The sequence below is a fragment of the Mixophyes fleayi genome, chromosome 4, assembly GCF_038048845.1.
Source record: "Mixophyes fleayi isolate aMixFle1 chromosome 4, aMixFle1.hap1, whole genome shotgun sequence".
NCBI lineage: Eukaryota > Metazoa > Chordata > Amphibia > Anura > Limnodynastidae > Mixophyes > Mixophyes fleayi.
Window position 1 is genome coordinate 57,182,524 of NC_134405.1, and position 27,611 is coordinate 57,210,134.

At 41.3% G+C, this 27,611-nt stretch overlaps 1 protein-coding gene and 1 long non-coding RNA gene across 3 annotated transcripts in view; one reads left to right on the plus strand and one right to left on the minus strand.

Moving 5' to 3' along the window:
• Window positions 1-3,664: 3,664 nt before the first annotated feature.
• On the minus strand, window positions 3,665-6,161 carry LOC142149862 (uncharacterized). 2 transcript variants are annotated; one of them, XR_012690893.1, is made up of 4 exons: window positions 4,435-6,161; window positions 4,212-4,404; window positions 3,817-4,106; window positions 3,665-3,726 (listed from the first exon to the last, which is right to left on the minus strand). It is a non-coding gene; the product is annotated as an uncharacterized LOC142149862 (long non-coding RNA). The 2 variants fall into 2 exon arrangements; XR_012690892.1 differs by having other exon boundaries at window positions 4,212-6,161.
• A 230-nt stretch (window positions 6,162-6,391) lies between these two features.
• The window catches only part of DOK2 (docking protein 2), a 28,993-nt gene continuing 7,773 nt past the window's right edge, over window positions 6,392-27,611 (plus strand). The window contains exons 1-3 of the mRNA XM_075207162.1: window positions 6,392-6,967; window positions 13,225-13,512; window positions 25,767-25,866. Of these exons, the coding sequence (XP_075063263.1) occupies window positions 6,905-6,967; window positions 13,225-13,512; window positions 25,767-25,866 (451 nt within the window). The 5' untranslated portion in view covers window positions 6,392-6,904. The remainder of the gene's footprint in view (window positions 6,968-13,224; window positions 13,513-25,766; window positions 25,867-27,611) is intronic.

A 27,611-nucleotide genomic window follows, 5' to 3' on the forward strand; every position in this document is an offset into this window, starting at 1 on the left:
AGGCAGGTATGAAGTGGGGATTGTATATGAACTGACAAAAAAGAGGCATGCCACATATGTAGTTATGTGTAATTGCATCTATTTGTCCTGTATACACATACATTGTAGCATGCCACTATTTGGGTTTTTGAGGTTTGTTTAAGCAGATGTCTTGGCACAACCTTATGAGCATTTTAGGTAGATTACAAAAATGCATATGTTAACAAAAGTAAAACCGCCTGAGGGTACTGCTTTACCAACACCATTCATTTGTACCATCCGTTTAATTAATATAAAAATTCAAATGGAATGGAATATTAGGACATGACCAAGACGAGGCAAAATGCTTCCCATTTAAAGTAGTGGGCAATATACTAAAAATTAGATAAGGAACGCATCATGGCACCATTCCTTCTGATCTAAATCTTCAGAGCGGGAGAATGGGTCAGAGCCTCAGACTTGCACAACCAAAAGCTACACTCTCAGGAGACCTGGTCACGGCCAAGGACGTCCTCCTCAGACCTTGATGCCATCTCGTTTTTTGACATCTTCATTGACTGGACCAGTCCAATGCAGTCTGTGGAGACCACTGGGGGTGAAAGCTGGGCATGATTTAAGAATGGGCTCAGTGTCAGACTGGGGCATGAAGGGCCCACCAGGGAACTGCAACGCTAGGGGCCCACCAGAGGGGATGTGGCCAGCCATCAAAGAGGCGACACTAGAGGGGGAGTGGTCAGCCCACGAAGGACAGCTAGCACCATAGTGTAGTATATAAAGAATGCAGTGTGTATATAAAGATTATGCAGTCTTGACCTGCCCCTTAGATTGGGCAGAACAGTCACCAAAAATCGGGATTGTCTCACAGACTGTCCTACCTGTTCTTGTCAGTTTCACCACTTCTGGTTGCTGGTTTCTTTAGTTGCGGCTTGTCTGGATCCTGGAATGTTGGGGGCCCTATTTGGAAAAAAAAATGAGTACATTTAGAAAATTCTAACCAGCCCCAGTATTAAAACAATAGGACCCACAATTAAAATGTAGGCCTTCATCCAGCCCCAACATTAAAGTAATAGTATTCCCAATTAATAAATAAGCATATTTCCCTCCCTCCACACAGCCCCAGCAATAAATTATCAGCATTTATATATGATAAATATACCTATTTCACGCAACTGTCACTGCCATTAAATAATTCATATTCACATTTAATAAATAGACCTCATGCTCCTCAAACTTAGCCCCGCATTCAATTAATAGCACCCAAACCACCCCATCTTAAATTAATAGTCCCCACTATAAAATTAAATTGCCACACCATAACCCCACAAACAAAATAGCACCCACTAGTTAGCCACTACCTACCACATACACATTACATTGCCACAAGCCCGCTGTGCCATCACACACACATTACTGTGCCCCTTCATCACCAGACTGTGCCTCCTTATTATCACACTGCGCCCTTCTTCTGTTTTCTGTCTTCTCTCTTCTTGCCGACTTCTCTCTGCGCAGCTTCTCACTGAACGTAAAGTGTGATGACGTCACGCCGACATTCAGTGCGAACGGAGCAGAGAGGAGTCGGGGAGCTCCGCGGTCACGTGAGGGGTTTTTTTCCAATTTTTTTTCAAGTTACCCGCTCCCCCCACCAACGAAGAGGGGAGTGATCAGTGTCTGGGCCTACCGGGGGATAGCCCGACCCCCCGGTGGCCCAGTCCGACCCTGAATAGGCTGCTCCCAATAATGCAAATATTGCTAATAAACAGTGTATTTAGTGATTCAAAATGGACACGGGCATCCAATGAATTGGCTGTGGTAGGCATTTGCTTGATAATAGCAAAAATATTTGATAATGAAAGTAATTGAGTGTTACAGGTACAGATGCTCAGGGTCAGTTTTCAGAAAACTGAACTCCCCCGAACATCGCCAATCTGAGTACTGAGCCGAGCCGGCTCGGTACTTTCCCGCTTCCTTGGATCTGAATTGAGGCAAAATGTCATCGGATCTCGCAGGTGTTGGATTCAATAAGTACCTCCCTTCCCATGAGATCCAGCTTACACAGAAACATGGGTAGCAGTGTTCTTGTCACTCTCCAGTAACATTGCTCAGTACCATTGCTCACACAGAAACAGGGGTAGCAGTGTTCTTGTCACTATCCACTCTCCAGTGACATTGCTCAATACCATTGCTCACACAGAAATGGGTAGCAGTGTTCTTGTCACTCTCCAGTCTCCGATACCATTGCTCACACAGAAACAGGGTTAGCAGTGTTCTTGTCACTCTCCAGTCTCCGGTGCCATTGCTCAGTACCATTCCATTGCTCACACAGAAACAGGGATAGCAGTGTTCTTGTCAATCTCAAGTCTCCAGTGCCATTGCTCAGTGCCATTGCTCGCACAGAAACAGGGGTAGCAGTGTTCTTGTCACTCTCCAGTCTCCAGTGCCATTGCTCATACAGAAACAGGAAGGGTAGCAGTGTTCTTGTCACTTGACAAAAATTGAATGGAAATTAATGTTATAGAGGTTAATAATAATGTAGGAACAAAAAAGAGCCAAATTATGTGATTTTATCATTTTTTACCAATTTTTTTTTTAAAAAAAACCCAACAGCACAGACCTAAAAACAAAACACGTGAGGGCGGTATGCCAAAACCAAAACACAAAGTCAATATAGATCCAAAACCATAAAACCAAAACACAGGGGTCAGTGACCATCCCTAGTTACAGGGTATGTTACTGTTTAATAGCACTGAACTTTCTGATAATGGCTCACTTTATTTGTTACAGCATAAATACAGGACATGCTAAAACTATACCTTATTGCATTTAAAGGCTCCCTGGCTCATCAAGAATTAAACGTACTATTAATTGGAGTCAACTGCAAAGAAAGTTTAAAATAGTGCTGTAATATTGTAATTTAAGGGTAAGATCAAGGGTAACTTCACTTTATATAGTTATCCACATGATAGTTTATTACTGATATATACATTTTGCAAATTCAATCCTCCTACCCCTGTACCTCTGAAGCTGGGTACACACTACAGGGTTTTTGTCCAATAATCGGCTCAACCAGCCGACATACGACCACTCGTTCGAGTGTGTAGTGACACGATGGTCGAAAGTCTGCCCAAAAGGACGATTGTCGTCTCATTTGGTTGGTCGTACGTTCAATATTTTCGTTCCAATCTCCTTTCCGTTGTGTAGTGTGTATAAATTTCCGACCGATCCACGACAATCCTCCGATACTTCCTCGACCTGGGCGGCATGTGTATGTATATTTGTGATGCCTGTATCAGTCCCACGTGGTGTGGTATCCGCACATCACTGACTTGTGTTTTGTATAGATGTGTATTGCAACTGTCTGGCTGCAGACCATTACACTTGTATAAAGCATGTGTGTTATTACCCTTTGCATCTATGTTGGGAACCTATTCATATTTACCCTTTATAAATGTATACCTTTATAAACTATTAAACTTATAAAGTCATATTAACCTTTATTAACTAATATTTGTAAAATACCCAGAATAAACCACACAGTATTCATGCAACAGTTTTATTGCAGGAAAAAAGTACAACAATTTTTATTGCAGAATATGACAAGTGAAAAAAATAATATTACACTTTACAGGTGCTAGTGGTTTGTGGCAGATCAGTTGCAAACAGCGTACACATTTAAACAACATTTTTCTCAAGGTTTTTAATTTTTTTTCTTGATGTCGCTTGGGTTTTTATTCCCTTAGATTTCTTTACCTACGAAACAAGGAAATAAAAAAATGTTTACCATTAAACTTCTATATCTGTAATTTATATTCAACACTAGAAATACTCTTATTTACTCACCATACACACTACTCGAGATCAGTTTGTGTTGTGGTCCCTGTGGTGCAATCGCAATAATAGCAGCTTAACCTCCATATATTCTAGAAAACAGGCGCCATTTTGGTTATTATAACGGTACAGGTATGTGACCAAAGCATTTAGTTGTCTAAACATGTTCACTGAAATACCTTTGTGTATAACTTCTTTTATATCTTGGTATTCAACATCATTTTTTTCTTGTTTGATAACAGGTGTTACATTAGTGGTATCAGTGGTATCTAAACAGGCCTTCTCACCGTTAATTCTTCGCTCTGACAAAAAAAAATCTATGTTACAAATTAGGTGTTTACATTGCTTTGTGTGAAACTAGAATGAAATAAAGTCCTTCACACAGGTACACTACACGTGCTACTGACCTTTTTTAATGTCGTAGTTGTACTGGTCCAGTACTTTTAACATCATCTCCACCTCTCTTGGGCTCATTGGCTTTGCTATTTGCTCTTCTTGGGCATCTCCATCCCCCACCTTAACTTTTTCAAAATTTTTTGGCCCTTCCAGCACCATCTCTGACTCAGTCTCCGTCTCCATAGCTGCAACCCCCACTGACACCTTCTCCTCACCCGCAACCCCCACTGACACCTTCTCCTCACTCGCCACCTTCTCACGCTCCTCGGCGCCAGACAGGCTCCTGTCATTTTATACACTCAGACATGGGCGTTCCTTTCTGCTGTGGACCAATCAGCGATGATGCCCGCAGAGAATGTGGCATTCCATTACATACAAAGGGATTTTATTATTAGGGAATGAAGAGACAGTGTTGCCTTCTCTTTTTATGCAGCTTTGGGTGTTAACTATAGTGAAAGCTCTGCCCCTTTATACTAATGTCTTTGGTATATCGTTACATGTCCCGCAAATGATGCTTCTGTGTGTACGAAATTAAAATTATTGCTCACGACAACATGGCTGTAAAAAGTCGCTAACGGGTCGGACGATCTTCCCTTTATTGTCTAAAACAAAGCTAGTGTGTGTGCAGTCCATGGACCAAGCGATCAGACCATCGTTCGGATGTAAAATTGATCGGCATAAAAAGTTGGTGGAAAACTCTGTAGTGTGTACCCAGCTTTACATAGCAGTCAGCTGTTTGAGAATATGAATTCTCCTGAGTTGAGTGAAAAGTGCAATGGGGGTGTCTTGTATTTAGCGCTGCTCTGCTGAAGACATCGGTTCCTCTAGGAGGAAATCATTTGAGGTCCTTAAATCTGTAATCTTGGCCATACCATTTTAGGATGCAGGGGAGGCAAATGTGTGCTTTTTAAATGAAATCAGGCTAAACAGCTGTAAAATTTGAATACGCCTAAGCACATCATGTCAGAAAGAAGACCGTTCATTAACAATGCACATTTAGTTCATGAGCAAGTGCTGAGACACCGGAGCTCATTTATGAAGCACAATCGGGCCGCTGCTCAGTATAGAAGTACTTTGGACCTGCCGTGCGCTTAGAAGTGTGCCTAGATTTCTGCACGAGTTTATGGAGCAAAAAAGCAGCTTTTGTGGAGGAGCAGAGATTTGCCCAGGCAGAGGGTCAGAGTGAAGGCTTTCCTAGCTAAGTACGGAATAGGCACGCTAGTTTTACTCATTCTACAGAACGTTCCTTGCTCTGAGTGGGTTGCATGGCCTTTTCCACCGCACAAAAGGGCTTGAATTTTGCACTAGATCAGAGTATTTAGGTCTTGTCCTATACCTGTGATATGACGTGTTTTGCTTCTCTATGTTGCACTTCATCATCAACATTTATATATATATATAGCGCCATCAGATTCCGTAGCGCTTTACAATTGGGAACAAACATTAATAAGACAATACTGGGTTATACATACAGACAGAGAGGTAAGAGAACCCTGCTCGCAAGCTTACACTTCAAGAGAGAAGCGCATTTCTTGGTGCAATCTGAGCCATGTAATAAAAAGCTTTATGCACACAAATTTGTCACATGTACTAAAAGCAGTCTCCATATACATTTACTCATCATTAATTTAAGCCACAAACTAGACTAAACCAAGAGGAGAAAGTGGAAGTTTAAGAGGGGTAGGAGTTTGGAAGTGTATGTGTGAATGCTTGAGAGTAGTCCGCCTCTCCGCACAACTCGCCATACTTCTAGTTTGCAGAGGGGACTTTGAGAGTGTGGATGAAAGGTAGGCCTGTACCTTGACGATGCTCGGTGTGGACCAAACAGGTGCACAGGAATTTTTCTGTGTGCATCAGGTACAGGTCATAAAAGCGGTCCATTGTTGGCAAGAAGCATGCACAACAGATGAGCAGTATTCACAGTTGTATCTAACAGACATGCATTCACACAATGAAAACAGGTGCACATGCTGCAGACAGACAGATGCTTGTAACACAACAACATATATGTATCTATATATATATATCTATATATATATATATCTATATATATATATATATATATATATATATATATATGTGCGTGTGTGTCTGTGTGTGTGTGTATATAGACACACACAGATACACACTCATGCCCAGTGACAGGGTAGGTTTCACAGCGGAAGCGTTCTCAAGGGAGGGGGAACTGAGAGAAAGAGAGGACCTGCAGAAGAAAAAATACTACAAGGAAGAGGAAGACAGCGGGAGAGAGACTGCATAAAAAAGAGACTGCAAGAGAAAAACTGCAGAGTGAGAAATGAGAGAGGGAAACGAAGGGACAGACACTGTGAAGTCGAACGAGGGCAAAAAGTTTTAGAAAGAGAAGGAAAGCATGAAAGCACCTATGAGTTCAGGGAACTGTGAAGTAGATGCTCTCACGACTGACTGCAACCAGAAGTGGTGAGAGAGGAGAGTGCTCTGGTGATTAAGTATGTAGCGAAATTTGTAAAGCGACAATGACTTATGATGACTAGTTGTAGTTTTAGAAGTAGAGGGAGTCTAAAGTATCATTCTGTATTAGAGAACTAAGAGGGCAGAGAGCATTTGCAGTGGAGAAACGGTTGCTGTTGGAGAGGAGAAAGCGCAATAAAAGAAGAGAGCGTCTGGCGTTACTGTAGGAGGAGGTCAGATTGTTATTAGGTAAGAAGGTAGATACAAGTAGGCAATGGAGGCGGGTTTAGTGAAGCAGGGACCACTCTACGTGCAACACCAGCACCGATTTGGAAAGGTGAGTGTAACATAAAAGTTTAATACATTACTATATTCAGTTTTGCGCTTTCACCTGTTGTTATGTCATGTGACTAATTTTGCGGCTGTTGCATAATGTTGTGCGGCTGTTTTGGCAAGATGGCAGCTTTTACAAACAATCAAAAATTTGCTGTATGTAATGGACAGATTGAAGAGGTATCCTCTGAGCCTTCACCTGCAGGCTGCCAGCTCCTTCCTGCTTTATTATAAGATTTGTTTGTTATAGCTTGTAACACTTGTTTGAAATGTCTCCTGTTATGTTGTTACAGATAGGTGTCCCTTTCTTTGATAATCTGCAGCTCTTTTGAAGGTTAGAGGGCCCCACATTGTGGCCCCTGAAATGTTTCAGGTTACCTATCGCTTGTTTAAGGGCATAGTGTAAGGGGCACACAATTCTCTGTAAATAAACCAATATGGATAAAAATGAGAAAATTCATAAATACCCTTGAAATAAAGGCAGCTCTCCACTAAATTTCCCCCACACTGTCACTACTTTGATCATTATCAGATTATCAGCAAAGTAAATTTATAATTGAATGTAATTTACAGTTATACAGCAAGAACATTAACATACACTCACCGGCACTTCTCCCAATCTGTGCTGGCAGACAGCTGCCTGAGTTTTCCCATTTATATATTCACCCCTAGCAATGGTTGATAAAGTTGGTTTCATGTTGGTGTCAGAATGTTGGGGGACCAGAAATGTCTCATCAGGTTTTAAGTTATTCACTGAAATTATAACTGAAGTGGCAACTTCTCTAATGCATTTACAGTTCTGTGCCAGCCTATCTACCATTTTCTTCTGTATCTGTAAATCCAATAATGCCTGCACGCCATGTTTTTATGTGTGCAGGAGCAGGTCTTGTTCCTATGCGCCATGTATTCACAGCGCATACATGGAGGTCGTGCACCAGGAGCCGGGCAGTGACTTCAGAGCGCACAGTTTTGCACAGGGTCCAATGGAACGCTGTGCAGTACGTACTGGGTGGGAGACGTCTGCACCTGGATCTCTCTGCAGGAGACCGAGCACTAGATCTAAGAGGGCCTAGGTTAGCTCTCAGTGTCAAACATAAACCATGACCTGTTTGTTTCAGCTTTAAGTAGAGCTGATATGTCAGCTCCAAATAGAACAAAGAAACAGGTGCTGTAAAAATGGAAATATATTTGTAGTGTCCCCCCAAGACCTACTACAGGGGACTGTAGTAAATAATAACAAACGTAAAACAAAATTTAAATATAAAAAGCAGGAAAAAGTAAAAAAACAACAGCAGTAAACCTTCAAGCTTACCCCCTATAATTGCGTCTAAATAAGAAAAACAACACAAATAGGTAGCAAAATATACGGGAGAATAGAAGAAAGCATTTTATGATGCATTTCTGGGGGTGCACTAGTTGCTTGAAAATAATTATGAGTATAATCATGCAAAAGAGTGTTTTTTATTTTAAAAAGTAAAATATTACCAATTTGTATTCTAAAAGTCTTTGAGATACCCTAATAAATAAACAAAGTTACTGTTGTTTAACCTGCACACAGTTAAAATGCTGAAATAGTTCCGGTCATGAAGTTACAAAGTAACTTAAGGGGTTAAACATGACATGGCAGTGCCATCCTGCACTGAATGATTAGGTCAATGTCAGCTTTATTGCCCTCATCACCACATTTCCAGTTCCTTTACACACAGACACATTTACCATAATGATAAGTTTGCTTGTCAGTACTATACTGTGTGTCATAGCTTCTACAAACGTCACATGCAGGAACCTGGCTTCAGTCCCAGGCATTATAATAACTCTTTTTATCTAAAAAAAAAGTTGAAGTTGGTTCAGTACTGCTCAGACAGAGTGGTGTGGTCAAGGATAAAATTAGAAAAAGCAGTTCTTGCTTATTGAGTTAGTGGTCTACAGAGAAGGGAGATGTGGGAGAGAAAGCATGAGTTATGCAACAAGTACGGCTCCCCGACAATTGTCATTGCTCTTTCTCATACGAAGCTTTGACAGTCTTTCACTTCCTTACATACCAACAGCACCAGCCTTTCTCAGCAACACACAGTACAATTTTCAAGAATTATTTGCATGGAACACGCAGTGCGCATCTGTGGAGATGATCATAATCCTTATCTTCTGCATTTATAAATACTTAAGCCAATGCAACATAGGGATGGACACTGAGGGTTGTCGCGTGCAAGGACCATACAGACGAAGAGTTACCGTAGAGATGTAGAGTTACCGTAGAGATGTAGAGTTACCGTAGAGATGTAGAGTTACCGTAGAGATGTAGAGTTACCGTAGAGATGTAGAGTTACCGTAGAGATGGAGAGTTACTATACAGAAGGAGAGTTACCATTCAGATGGAGAGTTACCGTAGGATGGAGAGTTACCGTAGGATGGAGAGTTACCGTATAGATGGAGAGTTACTGTACAGACGGAGAGTTACCGTATAGATGGAGAGTTACCGTACAGACGGAAAGCTACCGTAGAGATGGAGAGTTACCGTACAGACAGAGAGTTACCGTAGAGATGGAGAGTTACCGTACAGACGGAGAGTTACCGTAGAGATGGAGAGTTACTGTAGGACAGAGAGTTACCGTATAGATGGAGAGTTACCGTACAGAGTGAGAGCTACCGTAGAGATGGAGAGTTACCGTACAGACAGTTACCGTATAGATGGAGTTACCGTAGAGATGAAGAGTTACCGTACAGACGGAAAGTTACCGTAGAGATGGAGAGTTACTGTAGGACAGAGAGTTACCGTACAGACGGAGAGTTACCGTAGAGATGGAGAGTTACTGTAGGACAGAGAGTTACCGTATAGATGGAGAGTTACCGTACAGAGTGAGAGCTACCGTAGAGATGAAGAGTTACCATACAGACAGATAGTTACCGTATAGATGGAGTTACCGTAGAGATGGAGAGTTACCGTACAGACGGAGAGTTACCGTAGAGATGGAGAGTTACCGTAGGACAGAGAGTTACCGTATAGATGGAGAGTTACCGTACAGACGGAGAGTTACAATCAGAACAATATAAATAGGGAACAGTGAGAATAGTATGCCATATAAGATGATGCAGTGCACGCAGAACAAGGGTTACTTTGCTGACTGATAATAACATTGAGAATGCAGACAAAGAGACATGATACTCTGCAGACTTCAAAGCTTGGATATCATCTGCAGCTGTAGCCTATAGGCAGCCTGGACGGTGCGCATGTGTGGTCCGATGGTAGCGCATGTGCAGTGCCGACAACGGGTCAGAACCTGTAAGTTCCTTCTTTCAGGGCTGTGACGAGCAAGGGGTGAAAGAATTGTCCATGGGGCACTGTCCCCTCTGGGACAGTCTCTTACTGGATTCACTGTCCCGGCATTACTGTAATGATAAATTGCTCCATTAAGTCATCTGTTATAACAGAAATATGTGAAAGTTGTTAAATAGGCCCTTAAGAATTCAGTGCTCAGTGAACACCAGGAGCAGTATCAGTAGCAAACGCTTCCTAATCAGGGACACATTAACTGTATTTAAATTCCAATGTTCCAGATCTGTCCAGTGACAAAAGTAGCTGAGTAATTACACATGTATTTCTACTCTCTCATCGTGATCACATAAAGTAACATATCATTACAGCCCCACACATAGAATAACCTACACATTACTCTCCCACTCCTTTTATCTTTTAGATTGTAAGCTCCTGTGAGCAGTGTTTTCATATTATATTGTATCACTGATGTGTACTTGTCTTGCATCTTTCTATGGCCAATAAGTACACATGCTCCCTGTAGTGGTACATAATTTTTTTTGGGATATGTAAATGAATATATAGACACAAAATTGTAAAGCGCTACGGAATTTGCTGGCGCTATATAAATAAATGATGATGATGATGATCAATGAAAATATAATGTCTATTTTTTAAAATCAGAAAGTGCGCAGGTACCGTGGTTGGCATGCATAATTCATGGAGTTAGTAGATCAGCCATCTAAGCGTAGACACACATGAAGTATGCCTGCTGCATTGCTTATTGCATTTAGTTCCGATGCGGAAGTGGAATTCATATCTGTCTCTTCTGCAAAAATTCAAAAATCTAGAAATTCTTTTTATCGTGATATTCAAAGGCTTATTTATACTATTGTGGATTATTCATTCTTTACACTGAAATGGTAAAATGTATTTTTATCTTGATCAATATATTATTTTAGTGAATAAATTGGTAGATTAAAATAGTTATTATTGTGAAGTATAGCGCATAGCACACATTCATTTCAGATGTAAAAAAAGAACCATTTAGCAATCTATTCACAAAAAAACATAGCTATGGTAATTGTGATAATTAGTAATAGTGAAAAAATAAGTATATATTAAAGTCATTTCTACCTTATTCAGATAGATATTGCAGTTGTGTGTACGCTCTCATGATCATGTTTTATCGCACCAAAGCACATTGCATCTGTTGATTTGGTTTTCTAAACTTCCTGAAAATCAGGATCAAAGAGGGAACGCTGTTGAGCAAATGTGGAAGTATGTACGCAGTCATGACCAGCAGTGTAGGCAGATCTCTATACAGTGTACAGAGTCACGATCTTTTCAGCAGATGGTTATGAGAGATGAAGATCACAGATATGAAGGTAAATCTTGTAGGTGTTTACGCATAAATCTGCATGATTATCGGATCTTTCATTCGCTGATAAAATCGGTACAGAAGTAAAGCTGGGTACACACTACACTGTTTTCATCCAATAATCGGCTCAAACAGCCGACATACGACCGCTCGTTTAAAAGTCGGGTCAGTGTGTGCAGTGACACGATGGTCGAAAGTCTGCCCAAATGGACAATTATCGCCTCATTTGGTTGGTCGTACTGTTTAATATTTTCGGTCCAATCTCGTTTCCGCTGTGCAGTGTGTATAAACTTCCGACCGATCCACAACAGTGAGTACGAAATTACAGTCATTGCTCACCACAACATGGCTGTAAAATGTCGCCATAGGGACGTCCGCTCTTCCCTTTATCGTCCTAAACAAGGCTAGTGTGTATGCAGTCCATGGACCGAGCGATCGGATCATCGATCGCATGTAAAATCGCTCTGCATAAAAAGTTGGTCGAAATTTCTGTAGTGTGTACCCAGCTTAAGATTGCATAGGTGTGTACCTAGCTTTAATGCTACAGAAGTGATTAGTGTGTGAATATTCTTATTTAACCACAGGGAAGCAGAACACTATGTAGATATTAGTGTCCAGTTTTGAATAGTGTACACATGGTTTTGATTTTCAGGAATGCTCACTGTCGCATTCAGTGGGATAGGATAGGTATGTGACCTGGGGGTAAATGTATAAAGCTGAGAATTTTCCAGTGGGTTTGAAAAGTGGAGATGTTGCCTATAGCAACCAATCAGATTCTAGCTATCATTTTGTAGAATGTACTAAATAAATTATAGCTAGAATCTGATTGGTCTTTTTCAAACCCGCTGGAAAACTCTCAGCTTGATACATTACCCCCTGGTCTCACGTACAGTCCATGAGTATCACGTACATATATTTAATGTGCTCCTCTTGTGGACACCTGTTGTAGAGTTTGGGCTGTAGAGCTACAATTCATTTGTGGTGTAGCATACAAATATTATGTTAATCTAATGTACCTTTTTCGAGGATTGAATCTCCTTCCATACAGGGAAGGGCTGGCAAAGAGAGCAGCTCTCTCTCTTACAGATGAACTAAGTAATGTAATGATCAGTGTGTAGTCTCTGTACATAGCTCCTAAATGGCCTTTATGAGCTAGTTGGCCAATTACTTTGTCTCATTCTCCCATAATAGAAGTGACAATTCCTTGAAATAAAATCATAATATCATAGAAAGACCAGTTTAAGCACTTTTTTAGTCCATAGCTATACAGAATGGCGCAACCACCTTTCATAAACCCAGACAGCAGCCGCCTCTCACGCCCTAGTGTCAAGGTACAGAGGATTCAGTAGAAAATTATAATAAATACAACTTGGCTGCTGTCTGATCATAAACTGATACCTCTGTAATCCTTCCCATAATCACACATTTTTGTAAATGTGGAATGAAGTTGTTGTATCATAGAACACTTACTAGTGGTCGCCATTCAGGCCAAAGGTTGCCAACCCTCTCTTGTACTCTACCATACTTGTACCGTGTCATATCTGTCTCAATGTGGACATCCCCCTAATACCTTCGGTGCTATGTCCACATTACTACAAAAATGTCTCTTCTCTTTGTCCCCTTACAGAAGTGGAAGAAAGTATGGGGAGTCTTGTATGAAACTACTCCCACCGGCTTGGCACGCTTGGAGATGTACGAGGGCTCCCAGCCCCCTGAGATTGGTCGCAAGCAAGAGTGCTGGAAACTGCTTCAGCTCAGCGAATGCGTGAGTTTATCAGAGCGCTCAGGGGAGGGCAGCCCAAAAGACACACGTGCCTTCAGCATCGAGACAGCACAGCGGGTTTACCTGATCGCCAGCGAGATCATCGAGCAGCCCCATTGGGTGAGAGTGCTCTGCAGTTTGGCATTTCCACAGGTGAGTCTACAAAGCAGCTGGCACTCTGATGCAGGGGTGAATTTCTAATATGAACGGGACCAGGTCACTGACTTTCAGTGATCTTCTGGTCTAACATACATTTATGTATTCAAGTGTAAAATACTTATTGGTGATTCTTAAAGTTGCTCCTAACATCCTCCATGAACAAGGAGTATTGCTTAGGTAACGGTTACAAATGGAAGCCGCCAGGGGGCGGAACAGTGGATAGCTGGGTCCCAAAGCAAAATATTGGAAGGAGTTTGGCAATATTGTTCTCGCCTCTATTGAGACCCAAGCGCCGGACCTCTGTTGAGCATGTGTGGCCCTGCACATGTGCCCAAGAGGTCTCCAGTCTGCTCTTTTGGCAGCAGAGTAGGGATCTTGGGGTGAGCAGGAATGGGCTGGCTGGGCTGGGGAGCAGGGGACATCTGCCCCCGGTTCAGTACCATTGTGGGCTTTAAAATTGGCTGCATAGTGCAGTCATGCCCCCCGGGCTAAAATTTGCCAGCCAGTCCCTCAGTAGAATCCTCAGAGGACGATGTGACCCACCATTGCCAAGCCCCTCTCACCTCTGACCCCCATAGCCGCAGCACCCCCTGTACACCCTATTGTTATGACCCTGCCAGCTGAATTACCACTTACAATCAGCTGATTCCTGACAGTTTTACACTGACGGACAGGAAATTCAATTTATATAAAGTACATGTCTGGTATATATCTCCATAGGAAGTATGCCGGTAACTAGCCTGATAGAGATCTAAGAACTCAGTAGCAGTAAATTGCAGATAGTGTAAGTGTGGTGCACTGAAGAAATGGCAGCTCATGTTTTACTGAACATGTTCTGTGTGAGGACTGAGGGTAACGGATCATTTCAGATTCGGAAATAATAGGTCTGTGTATGCTCTTTGCAGGTGTTGCTGATTTTTGCGAATATTATTGTTTTGTTGGATAAATGTCAAAACCTGCTAGTTCCATTAAATTCCAGAATTTTGTCCTGAGTAACAACAGGAATATATTTGAAGTATAACTTCGGTTTTCATAAATCACTTAGTTTTCTTATCAATATAAAAAGCTTCTTGTCGGTCTACTCTTTACATGTTAACATCAATTGATGAACAATCAAGGAAACATTATTGTTAGTATTATTATCTGTTATTTATAAAGGACACTACCTACCACCTCCTGACCACCTTATCCATCACCTCCTCTTCCTTTGCTGCCATCTCCATTTTTCTGCCAATACTGAGATACCAAATTAATGTTTTTTACCCCACACCCAACACCCCAGGGGTGTTTGGGAAGAACCCTAGTGCTTCAGGGTTGGGCTTTTTCTTCCAGGATGGATGGGGAGGTGGGGGGTGCTGATCTTCTATCGGCCCTACCCCGCTAGGGAATTCAGTCCTGTGCTGAACAGACAAGTCTAGCTACTTTAGCTTCTTATGGTATATTGTGGTCCATCAGCGGATGCATTGCACTATTCAATGGATAAAAGGTACAGCATAAATAAATGTGATATGTGTAGGAAGCCATGCGTTGAAATACACATGAATTTCTGTATATAACCCATAAATAAAGGACCAACTATTCCATGTGGCACATTTAAGTTATTCTTTGGAGGTCAGAAAGCCACAAAAGAGTTGGGTAATTGTAAAGATTTTAAAAATCTGTCGCCTCCTAATGTTCTTGATGAATTTTGCATGTTTTTGGTGGAACTGTAGTCTTAAGTGTTCTCAGTCCTACAACAACCACACAGCGGAATGACTTGAACATCATCATCTAAGCTCTACTCCTTTTGCAAAAGGCAAATGTACAAAATCCAGTTTGGAATGGCATTCTGCGGAATGGCAAAGCAAAGGTAGAACTGGAAGATCGTATCACTGCAGAATGTCTTGTTATCCTGCAAAACTTAATTTATGTGCAATGTTGCTTATCTCCAGGTATTTGTAGCTTGATGGCATAAAATGCTAAATAGCGGTAAGGATGCAGGATGATGAGTGGTTCTTATATATCCCTCTCTAGAGGCTGTCCAGTAAGGAGTGAGGCTGGGAAACACTATGGATAAATATATACCACATTTATTGCCTCCATTGGTTCTCAGGATTGTCTATTTGAGCTTTAAGACTATATTGTGGCATTTATATTGCTATGCTGCTAGCTGTGTGCAAAACGCATTTTGTTTGTACAAATTGTTACTGTCCCCCAATGCCATTTTAAATGTGTCATTAATGGGACCAAAAGCTATTTTGCAGAAGAGTTACATGAGTAATGGAAAAATTGACTTTCCTCTAATGTGTAAAGAATGACCACAAACAAAAATCTAGTTCCTCTTACAAACTATCAGCACTGCAGACTGGATTGAGTAATCTGGACAAGATATTTTTACTTTGTACATTTTGAATGACTGTCCTTAGTTTAGGCTGTTTGCCTCTTTACAATGCTAAATTGGAAATGAACCCATTTGCACCTACTGCCATGTTAAAGGAACAGGAAAAGACATATAGGGGTATATTTACTAAACTGCGCATTTGAAAAACTGGAGCTGCTGCCTATAGCAAGCAATCAGATTCTAGCTGTCATTTATTAAGTGCATTCTACAAAATGATAGCTAGAATCTGATTGGTTGCTATAGGCAACATCTCCACTTTTTCAAACCTGCAGTTTAGTAAATATACCCCATCCAGTGGCGGAACTACCATTGGTGCAGCAGGTGCGGTACACTGGGGCCCATGGAGATAATGGGGCCCGCTGCATGGCAAATGCAGAGGGTCGTGTGCCCCGATTCCCTCCTCCCCGCCTACCTGCATTGGGGCCCACAGCTCGCTAGTTCCGCCACTGACCCCATACTCTCAATTTAGAAGTATATGTCTTTTCCTGTTCTTTTAACATGGCAGTGGGTATAAATGGGTTAATTCCCCACTGCCATGCAAAGGACAAGAAGTATTCCGCTTACCTCCATTCCCTTAAGCCTCTACTAACCATACACGTGGAAGGACAGTCCGGCTCCACTGTTCAGTTCCAGAGAAGACAATGTCAGGGCGACCCACAGCTATATGTTACATCTATTTGCTACCTTATGAGGAAGGGGTCTCTTGTTTAGCTATTCAGTTCCTTGTTTTCACACATGATAATGCTTCATGTGTGAAAATGCAATAAACCTCTAGCCTCAATGGTATTTCTCTGTGGAAAATATAAGGACATGAAAAGTTCAATTCATTGGGTGATACCTTCCCTCATGTGCAAGATATGATCACCTTAATTTGCTATCTCCTCTTTGGGCAGCAAAAGTATTCAGGTACAGAAAGATTTTCAGCATAAATGCACTTGAATCCCATTGTAACTCATTATTAATGTAGATTTTATATATAAAAAAAAAAAGCCCTCAATCCACTTTTATTGTTAAAATTATATGTATCGCGACAATTATTATTTTTGCCATTGAGACACCTCAGCAATACGGAGATACACTGGCGATATGCACCCAAGGCGGTAAAAGTAAATGATATATTTACTGGCCCAATGTGTGCATGTGAGCTATCAGTTCTACTGCTATAATAAAAATTTAAGTTAATGGCCTAGTTAAACAAAAACTTAAAAAAAAAGTGCACATTTGGGATTTCTCCTCTCAAATATACAGACTCTCACCTCCTCCCTCTCTTGTGATACCTTTATTTAATTCCCCAGATTTTTCCCCCTGGACTTCTCCCTAATTAATTTCAGTCATGGCACTCGTAGGGAGTCAGATATCTATCACCTAACGTCTTCCATGATATTTCCCTTAATTTTCTGACATCCAATCTCGCTTTCACATCCCCTCAACACACTTCTACCAATTTCTACAACTACGCCATTTTTATAATGCAGTCAAAGACCACCTCTCCATCCGTCCTCTCTCTACCATTGAATTCCTCTGTTTACGTCAATCTTCAACATAAGGTCTCATCTCTACACTGTACAATGAGCTTGGACCCTCTACTTTGGGCCTTCAGGACCCCCATGAACTAGCCTGGGAACGTGATCTTGATGAGGCGTTATTAGATGAAGAATGGTCTAAGATCCATGAGAATGCTGCCTCCAGTTCTATTTGTGTTAGAATTAAGGAGAATATCTATAAGGTATCATACCGATGGTACTACGTGCCTTCACAACTTTGTCATCAGAACATACTAATTAGATACATTCTCTCGGCGGCTTCTTGCCAAATAGTAGCAGTCTTCACCCTCCCTACAGACCATAGTCAATAGAGTCTGGCAGACACAATGAATGGAGTATATGACCAGCAGGGGAATTTTCCATTGGGCATGATGGGCAGCTGCCCGGGGGCCCCACGGGCAAGGGGGCCCCATAGGCACGGCTCTTAATGAGAATAAATAATCCTGCAAAAGAAAAAAACCTGCAAAGAAAACCTTCAAGGGTCACTGAGCAAGTACATCTATCTATCTCTATCTCTATCTATCTATATCTGTATCTGTATCCATCTATATATCTATATCTAGGGGCCCCGGTGCACTGCTTTGCCCGGGGGCCCATAATGTTGTTAAGATGGCCCTGATGACCAGCATCACCCGCAACAGCTCGAGAGCTTTCACCAAGGTTTGGGCTCTCCTTTTTCCAGGCTCACCCACCATTCACATTACTAAGTATCACTATCTCTTTCCACTCCCAGCTCTTTACATCCCTCACTTTGGATCTAGCCACTTCTCCCCTTTACCCCTACCCATTCTCTCCTCTCTATCATATTTATACTCTACCTCTTTCTTTTTCTCTCCCCTCTGTTAGGAAAATTCTTGGTCACTCTCTCTTCTCATCTATAATGAAATGGTTGTTGTGTTGAGTTCCATCTTTACGCTGGTAGTGGACTCAGTTTGCTTATCTTGTTAATTTCAATTTGTGTACTCATAATATCAGTTGTAAACTATTTCTCATGTAACCTTGCAAAAGTAAAACATTTAAAAAAATAAATAAAAAAAAATGCAAAAGGTCTACAGCAGAAGAACAATGAAAGAGAGAAAATTCTCCCAAAAAAGTAAAAACTTCTAGGATAATCAGTACACCGATAAAAAAATGCACATTAAAAGCATAATAGCCATTTACATTAATCTGACTCCTCAATACGCCTCACCTGAATACGCTGGAAACTCTCCAATAACCACAGATAAGGGTTTGAACCCCACCTACTTTGAATGGCGGCAACTAAAATTTCATTAACATACGTAACACCAGCACCGATGGTCTACTCCTAATATTTCTGGGCTTAAATTGGGATTTCAAGGCTTAAAGTCGACATTGGTGAGATGGACAATAAGCTCTATATACTTGGAGTACAGTCAACAAAGCAGTGGCTTAACCTACCAAAATCAAGACTCGCTCTATTAGGACTGCTAAGGTGTGTGGTATTTCAAAGTTGCCAACTTTGACTATTTCAACCAGGAGCTAATGGATTGCATTAAATTAATCTTGCATGGCATGTTATTGGACATTACTGCTGATGGCATATTACTGGGCATGATTACTATCGGTATATTATTAATTATACTGGTGGCTTATAAGTGGGCATACTGCCAGTGAGCATATTACTGGGTAGTACCATTGCTGGTATTTCATTGGGCTATACCTCTACCGGTGGCACATTACTGCTTATATAATTTTTGTGCATTATAATTGCTGATGGTTTATTACTTTGCTCTGCTATTTTTCTGGTACATTAACTGTATTAATTCTACTGCTTACATTTTACTTTCTTTTACTGTTAGTGGATGCAGATTACTGGACACTGCCACTTCTAATGGTGATATATTAGTGGGCATTACTACTGCTGGTGGCTAATAATTGGAAATTGTCATAGGCCATTATCTTATATTAAAATGTTGGCATATTACTAGTCTTTACCATCATCAGCTATTTATATAGCGACACTAATTACGCAGCGCTGTACAGGTCATGCACTCACATCAGCCCCTGTCCCATTGGAGTTTACAGTCTAAATTCATACACACACTAGTCTTAATTTTGTCAGCAGCCAATTAAGTTACCAATATGTTTTTGGAGTGTGGAAGGAAACCCCGCGCAACCACATGGAGAAATACAAACCCCACACAGATAAGGCCATGGTCGGGAATCGAACCTATGAAGTGCTAACCACTAAGCCATTGTGCTACCACTACTTACTCATTTATTTATATAGTGCCAAACATATTACAGAGGGTATATAGTCTTTCACATCAATTATTAATGGGCATTACTAATACTGCTGGCATGTTAGTAATCATTGCTGCTACTGTAGGCATATTACTGGGCACTGTTACTATTGGCAGAAGAGGATTTTGGAATAAGCCTAGGCCAAGGCGGGCAGAGTTGCAGCAACAACACTCTGCACTTTTTTTTGTATATTAGATTATACACATTTAATCATGGGCTCAACCAGTGCTTAAACATTCACATTTAATATTTATTTTATATAGATAGCATGCAGTAGGGGTTAGTAACACGGAGAGGTATGATGGTAGAGGGGTGAGGATATGTGGCGGCATAGAAAAAGTTGCCATGGGGAGTAATGAATTTAAACCAAGGCCTTACCACTGGCAGCTAATTACTGATCATTTCTATGACTAGTGGCATATTATTGGGTGTTGCTACTACATTTTATTGAGCACTACTACCAGTACTTGTTCACATAGTAATGAGCATCAATGCTACTTCTGGTATATTACTTAGCATTACTACCAGTATTTTACATTATAATCACCATTAGTATTTCTGCCAATGTTGGGCATTCCTGTTTATTCCACACAGTTCTTGGTTGCATAAATAACAGTTGAGGAGCATCCCATAATGTATCCTCAGAGCAGACACTCTTGCTGACTGTAACCACCTCTCTCTCTCTCTCTCTCTGTGGGGTCATTTCACTTGTCCTGCTCTCACATATCATCCCGCATAATTCAGGGGCATCCTTCAAGAAAACACATGCAATGGCATTACAGAAGTGCTCTTTTAAGAGCAAAGAGGGGGTGTAGCTTTGGGGGGTGTTGTGGGGGCCTCAGAGGGTTCTCGTAGTGGCCGCACCCCTGCATCCACGGTAGTTCTGTGCCACTACCGACATACTACTGTGGTGCTCTTATTGGGTAGTTGTCAGTGGGGAGGGCTTCTCCACTACAACTGGAGAGAGAGTGTTGTCAACTCCAGTGATCTTTATTAGTAGCGTCCAGGGAAATGAATTGAATGAGATGGAGCTAGGGATGTATAAAATATATATATATATATATATATATACACACACATATATCTATACATTTATTCATATATCTATACATACATACACACACACACATATATACATATATAAATAAATATATATATATATATATATATATATATATATATATATATATATTGTAACAAAAGGAGGCATTTAGCTGGCAATATGCAGAGAAAGCAGGGAAGTGGAGTAAAACATTGGCACAGTTATGTACCTAGGTGGAGATTAAACCAGGTAAAAACATATGTGTAGTTTAAAATTGGTTTACTTACATGATTTAAAAGCTGCTTCCTCTCAGCAAACAGACAGGGTGGGTCTAATAGTCTAAACAGAGCCAGGGATGGGTGTTTCCTTTTAAAGAGAAGGTGGGTGTGTCACCTGTCCATCAAGCTAGGCCTGTGGGATGAGTGTCAGGTATAAAACCCTGCTTGTTTCATTGTTCAGGGAGATCAACGCTGGGCCAGCTGGCTGATCTGGACAGAGAGCTGGACTATGTATAGTAAGCGTTGAGGGTCTCCATAATTGCTGTGCAAGTATACGGTGTCAAAACATTATTACCATCCTGACAATAAAGAACCATAAAAAGGAAGAAGTTGTACGCGTGTGCTTCTGCAGTAGCGGGCTCTTGCCACAATATATATATATATATATATATATATATATATATATATATATATAGATTGATAGACACATATAAAGCAGAGCTCTCAGGGAAAAGTTGATTAAACTCTGCTACAAAGATTGGTGCATTCTCTGCTAAAAGGATGAACAAGAGCTTGACTCTGCAGTGACTAATCCTGCCAGGATTTCTGCAGGTAGCCATCTGATAGCGGAAGCATGACAGTGATTGAAGACTGAGTGAACATTTACAACTAGATGAAAATTTACTGATAAGCAAAACCTTTTTTCTTATTAGTGTGCATCTAATAAGATGACGGGTTCATTGCTGAACACCCCAGTTATCTGACATTATTCTGGTATCTCTGCCTTCTTTTTAAGAGTGTATAAGACTGAAGTGAATGTATATGGTCTTTGAAAACCCACCCAGATGCTTGGACTAATGCACATTTTTATCTGTTACGCCTTATACATATACCCACTGAGTTCGGACTATTAACTCTGAAAAATACTACACCATTGTGCGCCTGTCTTCTTCTGTTGCACTTATCAGATATATACAAATATATCAGTGGCGCACGCAGGGGGGGGGTTTCTGAGTCTCTAGAAACCCCCCCTGCGCTAACTAAGTGGCCACTGTCCTATACAGCAGCCGCGGTGCTGTCAAAGAAGCGTCCACGGTGGCGCTGTACCGCCGCAGACGCTTCTTAGACAGCGCCGCGGCTGCTGTATAGGACAGCGCAGACGAAACGGTGCTGCTGCGCATGCGCAGCAGCTCTCTCTCGGGTTTTTGTTTCTTTGTTTTTTTGGGGGTCGGCGGGGAGAACCCCCCCCCCCCGACAATCCTCCGTGCGCCCCTGTATATATACATATTATATATATATATATATATATATATTTATATATATATATATATATATATATATATATATATATATACACATATATATATATATATTAGTAAGGTATCAGAAACTACAACTCTCTCTCTCTCTCTCTCTCTCTCTCTCTCTATATATATATATATATATATATATATATATATATACATATATATATATATATATATATTGAGAAACTCTTTTGTATATATCTATATATGAATACAAGGTCAATATTCTTACAGTAAATATAATTATATAATTATACACAGAAAAGTTTCATTGAGAAACTCTTCTGTCTATAATTATATTTACTGATGCCTTACTCTATTACGTTTCTGTTTGGATGCTGTGTGTGGATGCTGTTCATAGATGAACCACCTGCCTGGACTTACATGTAAATTGTTTCTATCCCTTGATACATATAGGCAGGGCCATCTTAGCAACATTATGGGCCCCCAGGCAAAGCAGTGCACCGTGGCCCCTAGATATAGATATAGATATATAGAGATAGAGATAGATAGATGTACTTGCTCAGGGACCCTTGAAGGTTTTTTTTGCAGGTTTTTTTCTTTTGCAGGATTATTTACTCTCATTAAGAGCCGTGCCTATGGGGCCCCCTTACCCGTGGGGCCCCCGGGCAGCTGCCCATCGTGCCCAATGGAAAAGATGGCCCTACATATAGGACCTCAATTAGAGTCGGACACAAAGTCTGTTTTAGGCGCAAGTGTCCAAGATGCGGATTTGGTGCTTTCTGCACATGCATGATAGTGTTTTTTTGTTGGATGCTCCTAAAACGGACTTTGCATCCGACTCTTAATGAGGTCCACAGTGTGCTGGTCTGTAAGACAACATTTATTTGCTTTAGTCAAGTCATGATCTAGGGGGACTCCTAGTGGTGTTTGTTTTGCTGGTGCAGATGGACAGTTCAGTGAGTTTGGGTTCCTCATCTTTGGTGTTGGTCGGCCTTAGGCAAAGTCTCTCATTGTCTCTGTCACTGCTATCACTATCTGCTCTCCCTAATTTAGCTTCTCTTTCTCTAATTTGGCCTAATTCTCTATTACTCGTCTCTGTCATATAAAGCACCTAATCCCTCAGATTCTTTCCCTCTCTATGCGACTTTGTCACTTTACTTTCCTGACTGACATTTCTAGATATAATCCTGTTTCCAGTCTCTCACCTATATCCTATTATTATTATTATTATCATTTATTTGTTAGGCGCCACAAGATTTCCGCGGCGCCGTACACAGTACAAACAGTAGACTATACAGGGTGAAACAGTACAGAACAATAAACAAAAACGCCAATACTTCAGAAACTCCAGGCAGGTTGATGCAATAAGCACAGAGTAGAACAGGTGAGGAGACTGGAGGGAAGAGGGCCCTGCTCATGTGAGCTTACATCCTAAAGCAGGGTAGACAGAAAAGGCACAATGGGAGCCAGCTATTACCTCGATACAACACTGTTACACTGTAGTCACTTGCTGTTATCTTTCATTGTCTATTAATCTAGATTGTAGTCTCGCCCCTTCAGGATGTAAGATATTTACTATCCTTCCTCTCCAGTTTCGCCCTCTATTTGGTTTCTGTCTCTAATTATATTTAACATTTTCTCTTCTATTTCCATCATTTAATTAGATTTTACTTTGCTTTCTCTTTCTTTTTTTGTATAATGTTCTGTGTCTAAATCTCCCTTTATTTTCACTGTTATGCTCACTGTTCTCTCCATTCCCTGTCTCTCTCTCTCCTCTTTATTATGGCTCATGCTCTTCTGTCTAATGTTCTCTCACTATTCCCTCCACCATCGATGCCCATCACTTTGTTATCCCTTCCATATCTGTGCCTTCCCTCCATAAACTCTCATCACTCTGCTACTTTTAATGCTCTCTTATTCCTTTCCATTTCCCTGATTGCTCTCTTTCTATTTCTATGTCTTTTTTATGTATTTTGCTTATCCCTCTAAAATGACTCCTCTCTCCTTCATCTCTGACTCCCACTGACTGCTCCTGAGTGATCTGCGGTTCCTCACAGTTGTGGCGAGAGCCTTGCACCTATTAAGTGGTATGTCTGTGTCTAGCAGTTGCATGAAAACAGTCTGTTTTTTACTGCCATTATCAGATATTCTTGCTTTTCTCCTTTTAACGGTGGAGTTTCTATTAAATTACACACACAATGACATGCATAATACCCTGAACACAATGTATATTTTACAAGATCAGCAGTTTACCATATTTTGATCTACTTCTTTCTCATACCTGTTTACTATGAAGGAAAGGTCTATCACACTGCAGTTTAAGGGCAAAAGGGGCAGTCATTTTATAGGGCACTGAGATAACATTACAACTAATCCCTAACCTGTCAATCTTACAAGCGCTCGCACAAAAGCCACTGGTCACTATAACTTATCCTACCCACACCTGATGCTACTTCCTCCATTGTTCTTCTGCTACGTTCTACCAGTACAGTCTTGTGTCCACCCGGAGTCCCACTAGCTCCTATTGTCTCAGCATTGCCCTCTCCCTCGAGACTATAAACTCTCATGAGATGGGCCCTTTCTTACCCTTTGCCTCATGTCTGCACCTCTTTTGTCAACCTCATTTCGTCTCTTTTTATGTGCAATTGTAATTGAAGATTATGACGATACTGTGCGTATTACTGGGCATCACTTCTTAGACTGGCATACCTGGTCCTGCTAATGCTATCTAGTGTTTTGCAAGCTCCCTAGTGAAGTATGTTGGAGCTACATTGGAGATGTCTAATTAATGTTAGGTGAAATATTATTAACACAAGAAATACGTTTAAGGTGTTTATATTCGATGACTTACTTCATTGTTTTAACTCAATAAAATGTGTGGAGGATGATTGGAGTCAAGGGCTCATTTATGTTGTGATCTCTGGGTGAAGTGGGAATCACAAGTATCACAATATCTCCAGGATATCTCGGGTTGGGGGGTGGGCATCAAGGTGGGTGGTTTCCATGGGTAGGGGGTGTGTGTGTCATAAATTGTGTCATAATGGCCCTACCCTCCACTGTGCATGCCTTGATTCACATCATCACACAGCAACGGGAAGAGGGGGGGTGGTTGTGACACAATGACACAATTACTCTCAAATCGTGTGATCAAGCCCCGTCTACGCTTACTTCACTAGGGAAATCCGGAACAGGATCCGGAAGGGTTCCCGGCACTTTGGGGAGTCCTGGTGAACTTCTCGAAATCCAGTCTCCGACAAAGTATGCCATATATTAGGCTATGCCAAGCAGACTTTTAGGAAAAGCAGAAGGTAGGTATGGACTTCCGGGGCTCGGAGTGGACCATCTAGCTGCACCAGTACAAAACCAAGGCACTTTGTACTGTAAATCATATGAATGTAAATAAACTCCAGTGTGTACAGTTCATATTCATTTATATTATGACTATTTCTTTGCAATGACTATGTGATACTAAAAAAAATTAAAATCTTTTAAACCTCTCTAATTACAAAACTTTCTGTGTGTGTTCAGGAACGTCGGTCTCTGTTGAGGACAGACAGTCAACCACTCAATACAAGTCTCCAGCTTCAGGAAAACTCCCTCTACAGTACAACCCAGGAGGCCACACCAAGTAAGGATAAATGTTTCATAAGGGAATTAGAAATGAGGTGAACACAAGACATTCTGCAAATAATACAAGGGGAGAAGTCTGATATGTGCATATTTCTGTATACACATAGAAGACATTTGAGCCAGAGATCTATTGAAGGGGAATGAAAGAATAAATTTGCAGGATATGAGAAAGTGACATTCAGCGGTTGGTGAGACAAACACTGTGCTGCTGAATGACATTCAGCAGGGGGTACACAAATCAAAGTGCAAATGAGGCTGCAGTGGGATGTAGTGGAGAATAATATTATAACTATGTAGGAGATGAGTGAAGTTCAGGAGAGGTTAAACTGTACAAGCAATGGGATAGTGTTCATCAGGGGGAGATAAACTGTACAAGCAATGGGATAGTGTTCATCAGGGGGAGATAAACTGTACAAGCAATGGGATAGTGTTCATCAGGGGGAGATAAACTGTACAAGCAATGGGATAGTGTTCATCAGGGGGAGATAAACTGTACAAGAAATGGGAGAATGAAGTTTTGCGGAGGTGAAAGAAATTGTACAGGAGATGTGATAGTGGTTTTCAGTATACTGAATATGCCCAAGATGAGAGAGGGGTGTTCAGTATGTGGAATATACATTGCACAAGAGATGGAAAAGTGATGTCCAGTATGGAGTGATGGAAACTGTACAGGAGATGGGAGAGGGGTGTTCAATATAGGGAACATACCCAAGATGCGAGAGGGGTGTTCAGTATGGGGAAGATATATTATAACAGAGATGGGAGAGGGGTGTTCAGTATGGGGAGATACATTATAACGGAGATGGGAGAGGGGTGTTCAACAGCAGTTGAGAAAAATCCTGTACAGGAGATGGAGTGAAAGAAACTGTAGAGGAGAGGGATGTTCATCATGAGGATGATACATTGTGCAGGAGATGGGAGAGGGATGGTTATCATGAGGATGATACATTGTGCAGGAGATGGGAGGGGAATGTTCCCCATGACTATGATACATTGTGCAGGAGATAGGAGAGGGATGTTCATCATCGGGAAGATACATTGTGCAGGAGATGGGAGAAGGATGTTCATCATGGGGAAGATACATTGTGCAGCAGATGGGAAAGGGATGTTCATCATGAGGATGATACAATGTGCAAGAGATGGGAGAAGGATGTTCGTCATGGGGAAGATACATTGTACCGGAGATGGGAGGGGAATGTTCCCCATGACTATGATACATTGTGCAGGAGATGGGAGAGGGATGTTCATCATGAGGATGATACATTGTGCAGGAGATGGGAGAAGGATGTTCATCATGGGGAAGATACATTGTACCGGAGATGGGAGGGGAATGTTCCCCATGACTATGATACATTGTGCAGGAGATGGGAGAGGGATGTTCGTCATGAGGATGATACATTGTACAGGAGATGGGAGAAGGGTGTTCATCATGAGGATGATACATTGTACAGGAGATGGGAGAAGGGTGTTCATCATGAGGATGATACATTGTACAGGAGATGGGAGAAAGGTGTTCATCATGAGGATGATACATTGTACAGGAGATGGGAGAGGGATGTTCGTCATGAGGATGATACATTGTGCAGGAGATGGGAGAGGGATGTTCGTCATGAGGATGATACATTGTACAGGAGATGGGAGAAGGGTGTTCATCATGAGGATGATACATTGTGCAGGAGATAGGAGAAGGGTGTTCATCATGAGGATGATACATTGTGCAGGAGATGGGAGAAGGGTGTTCGC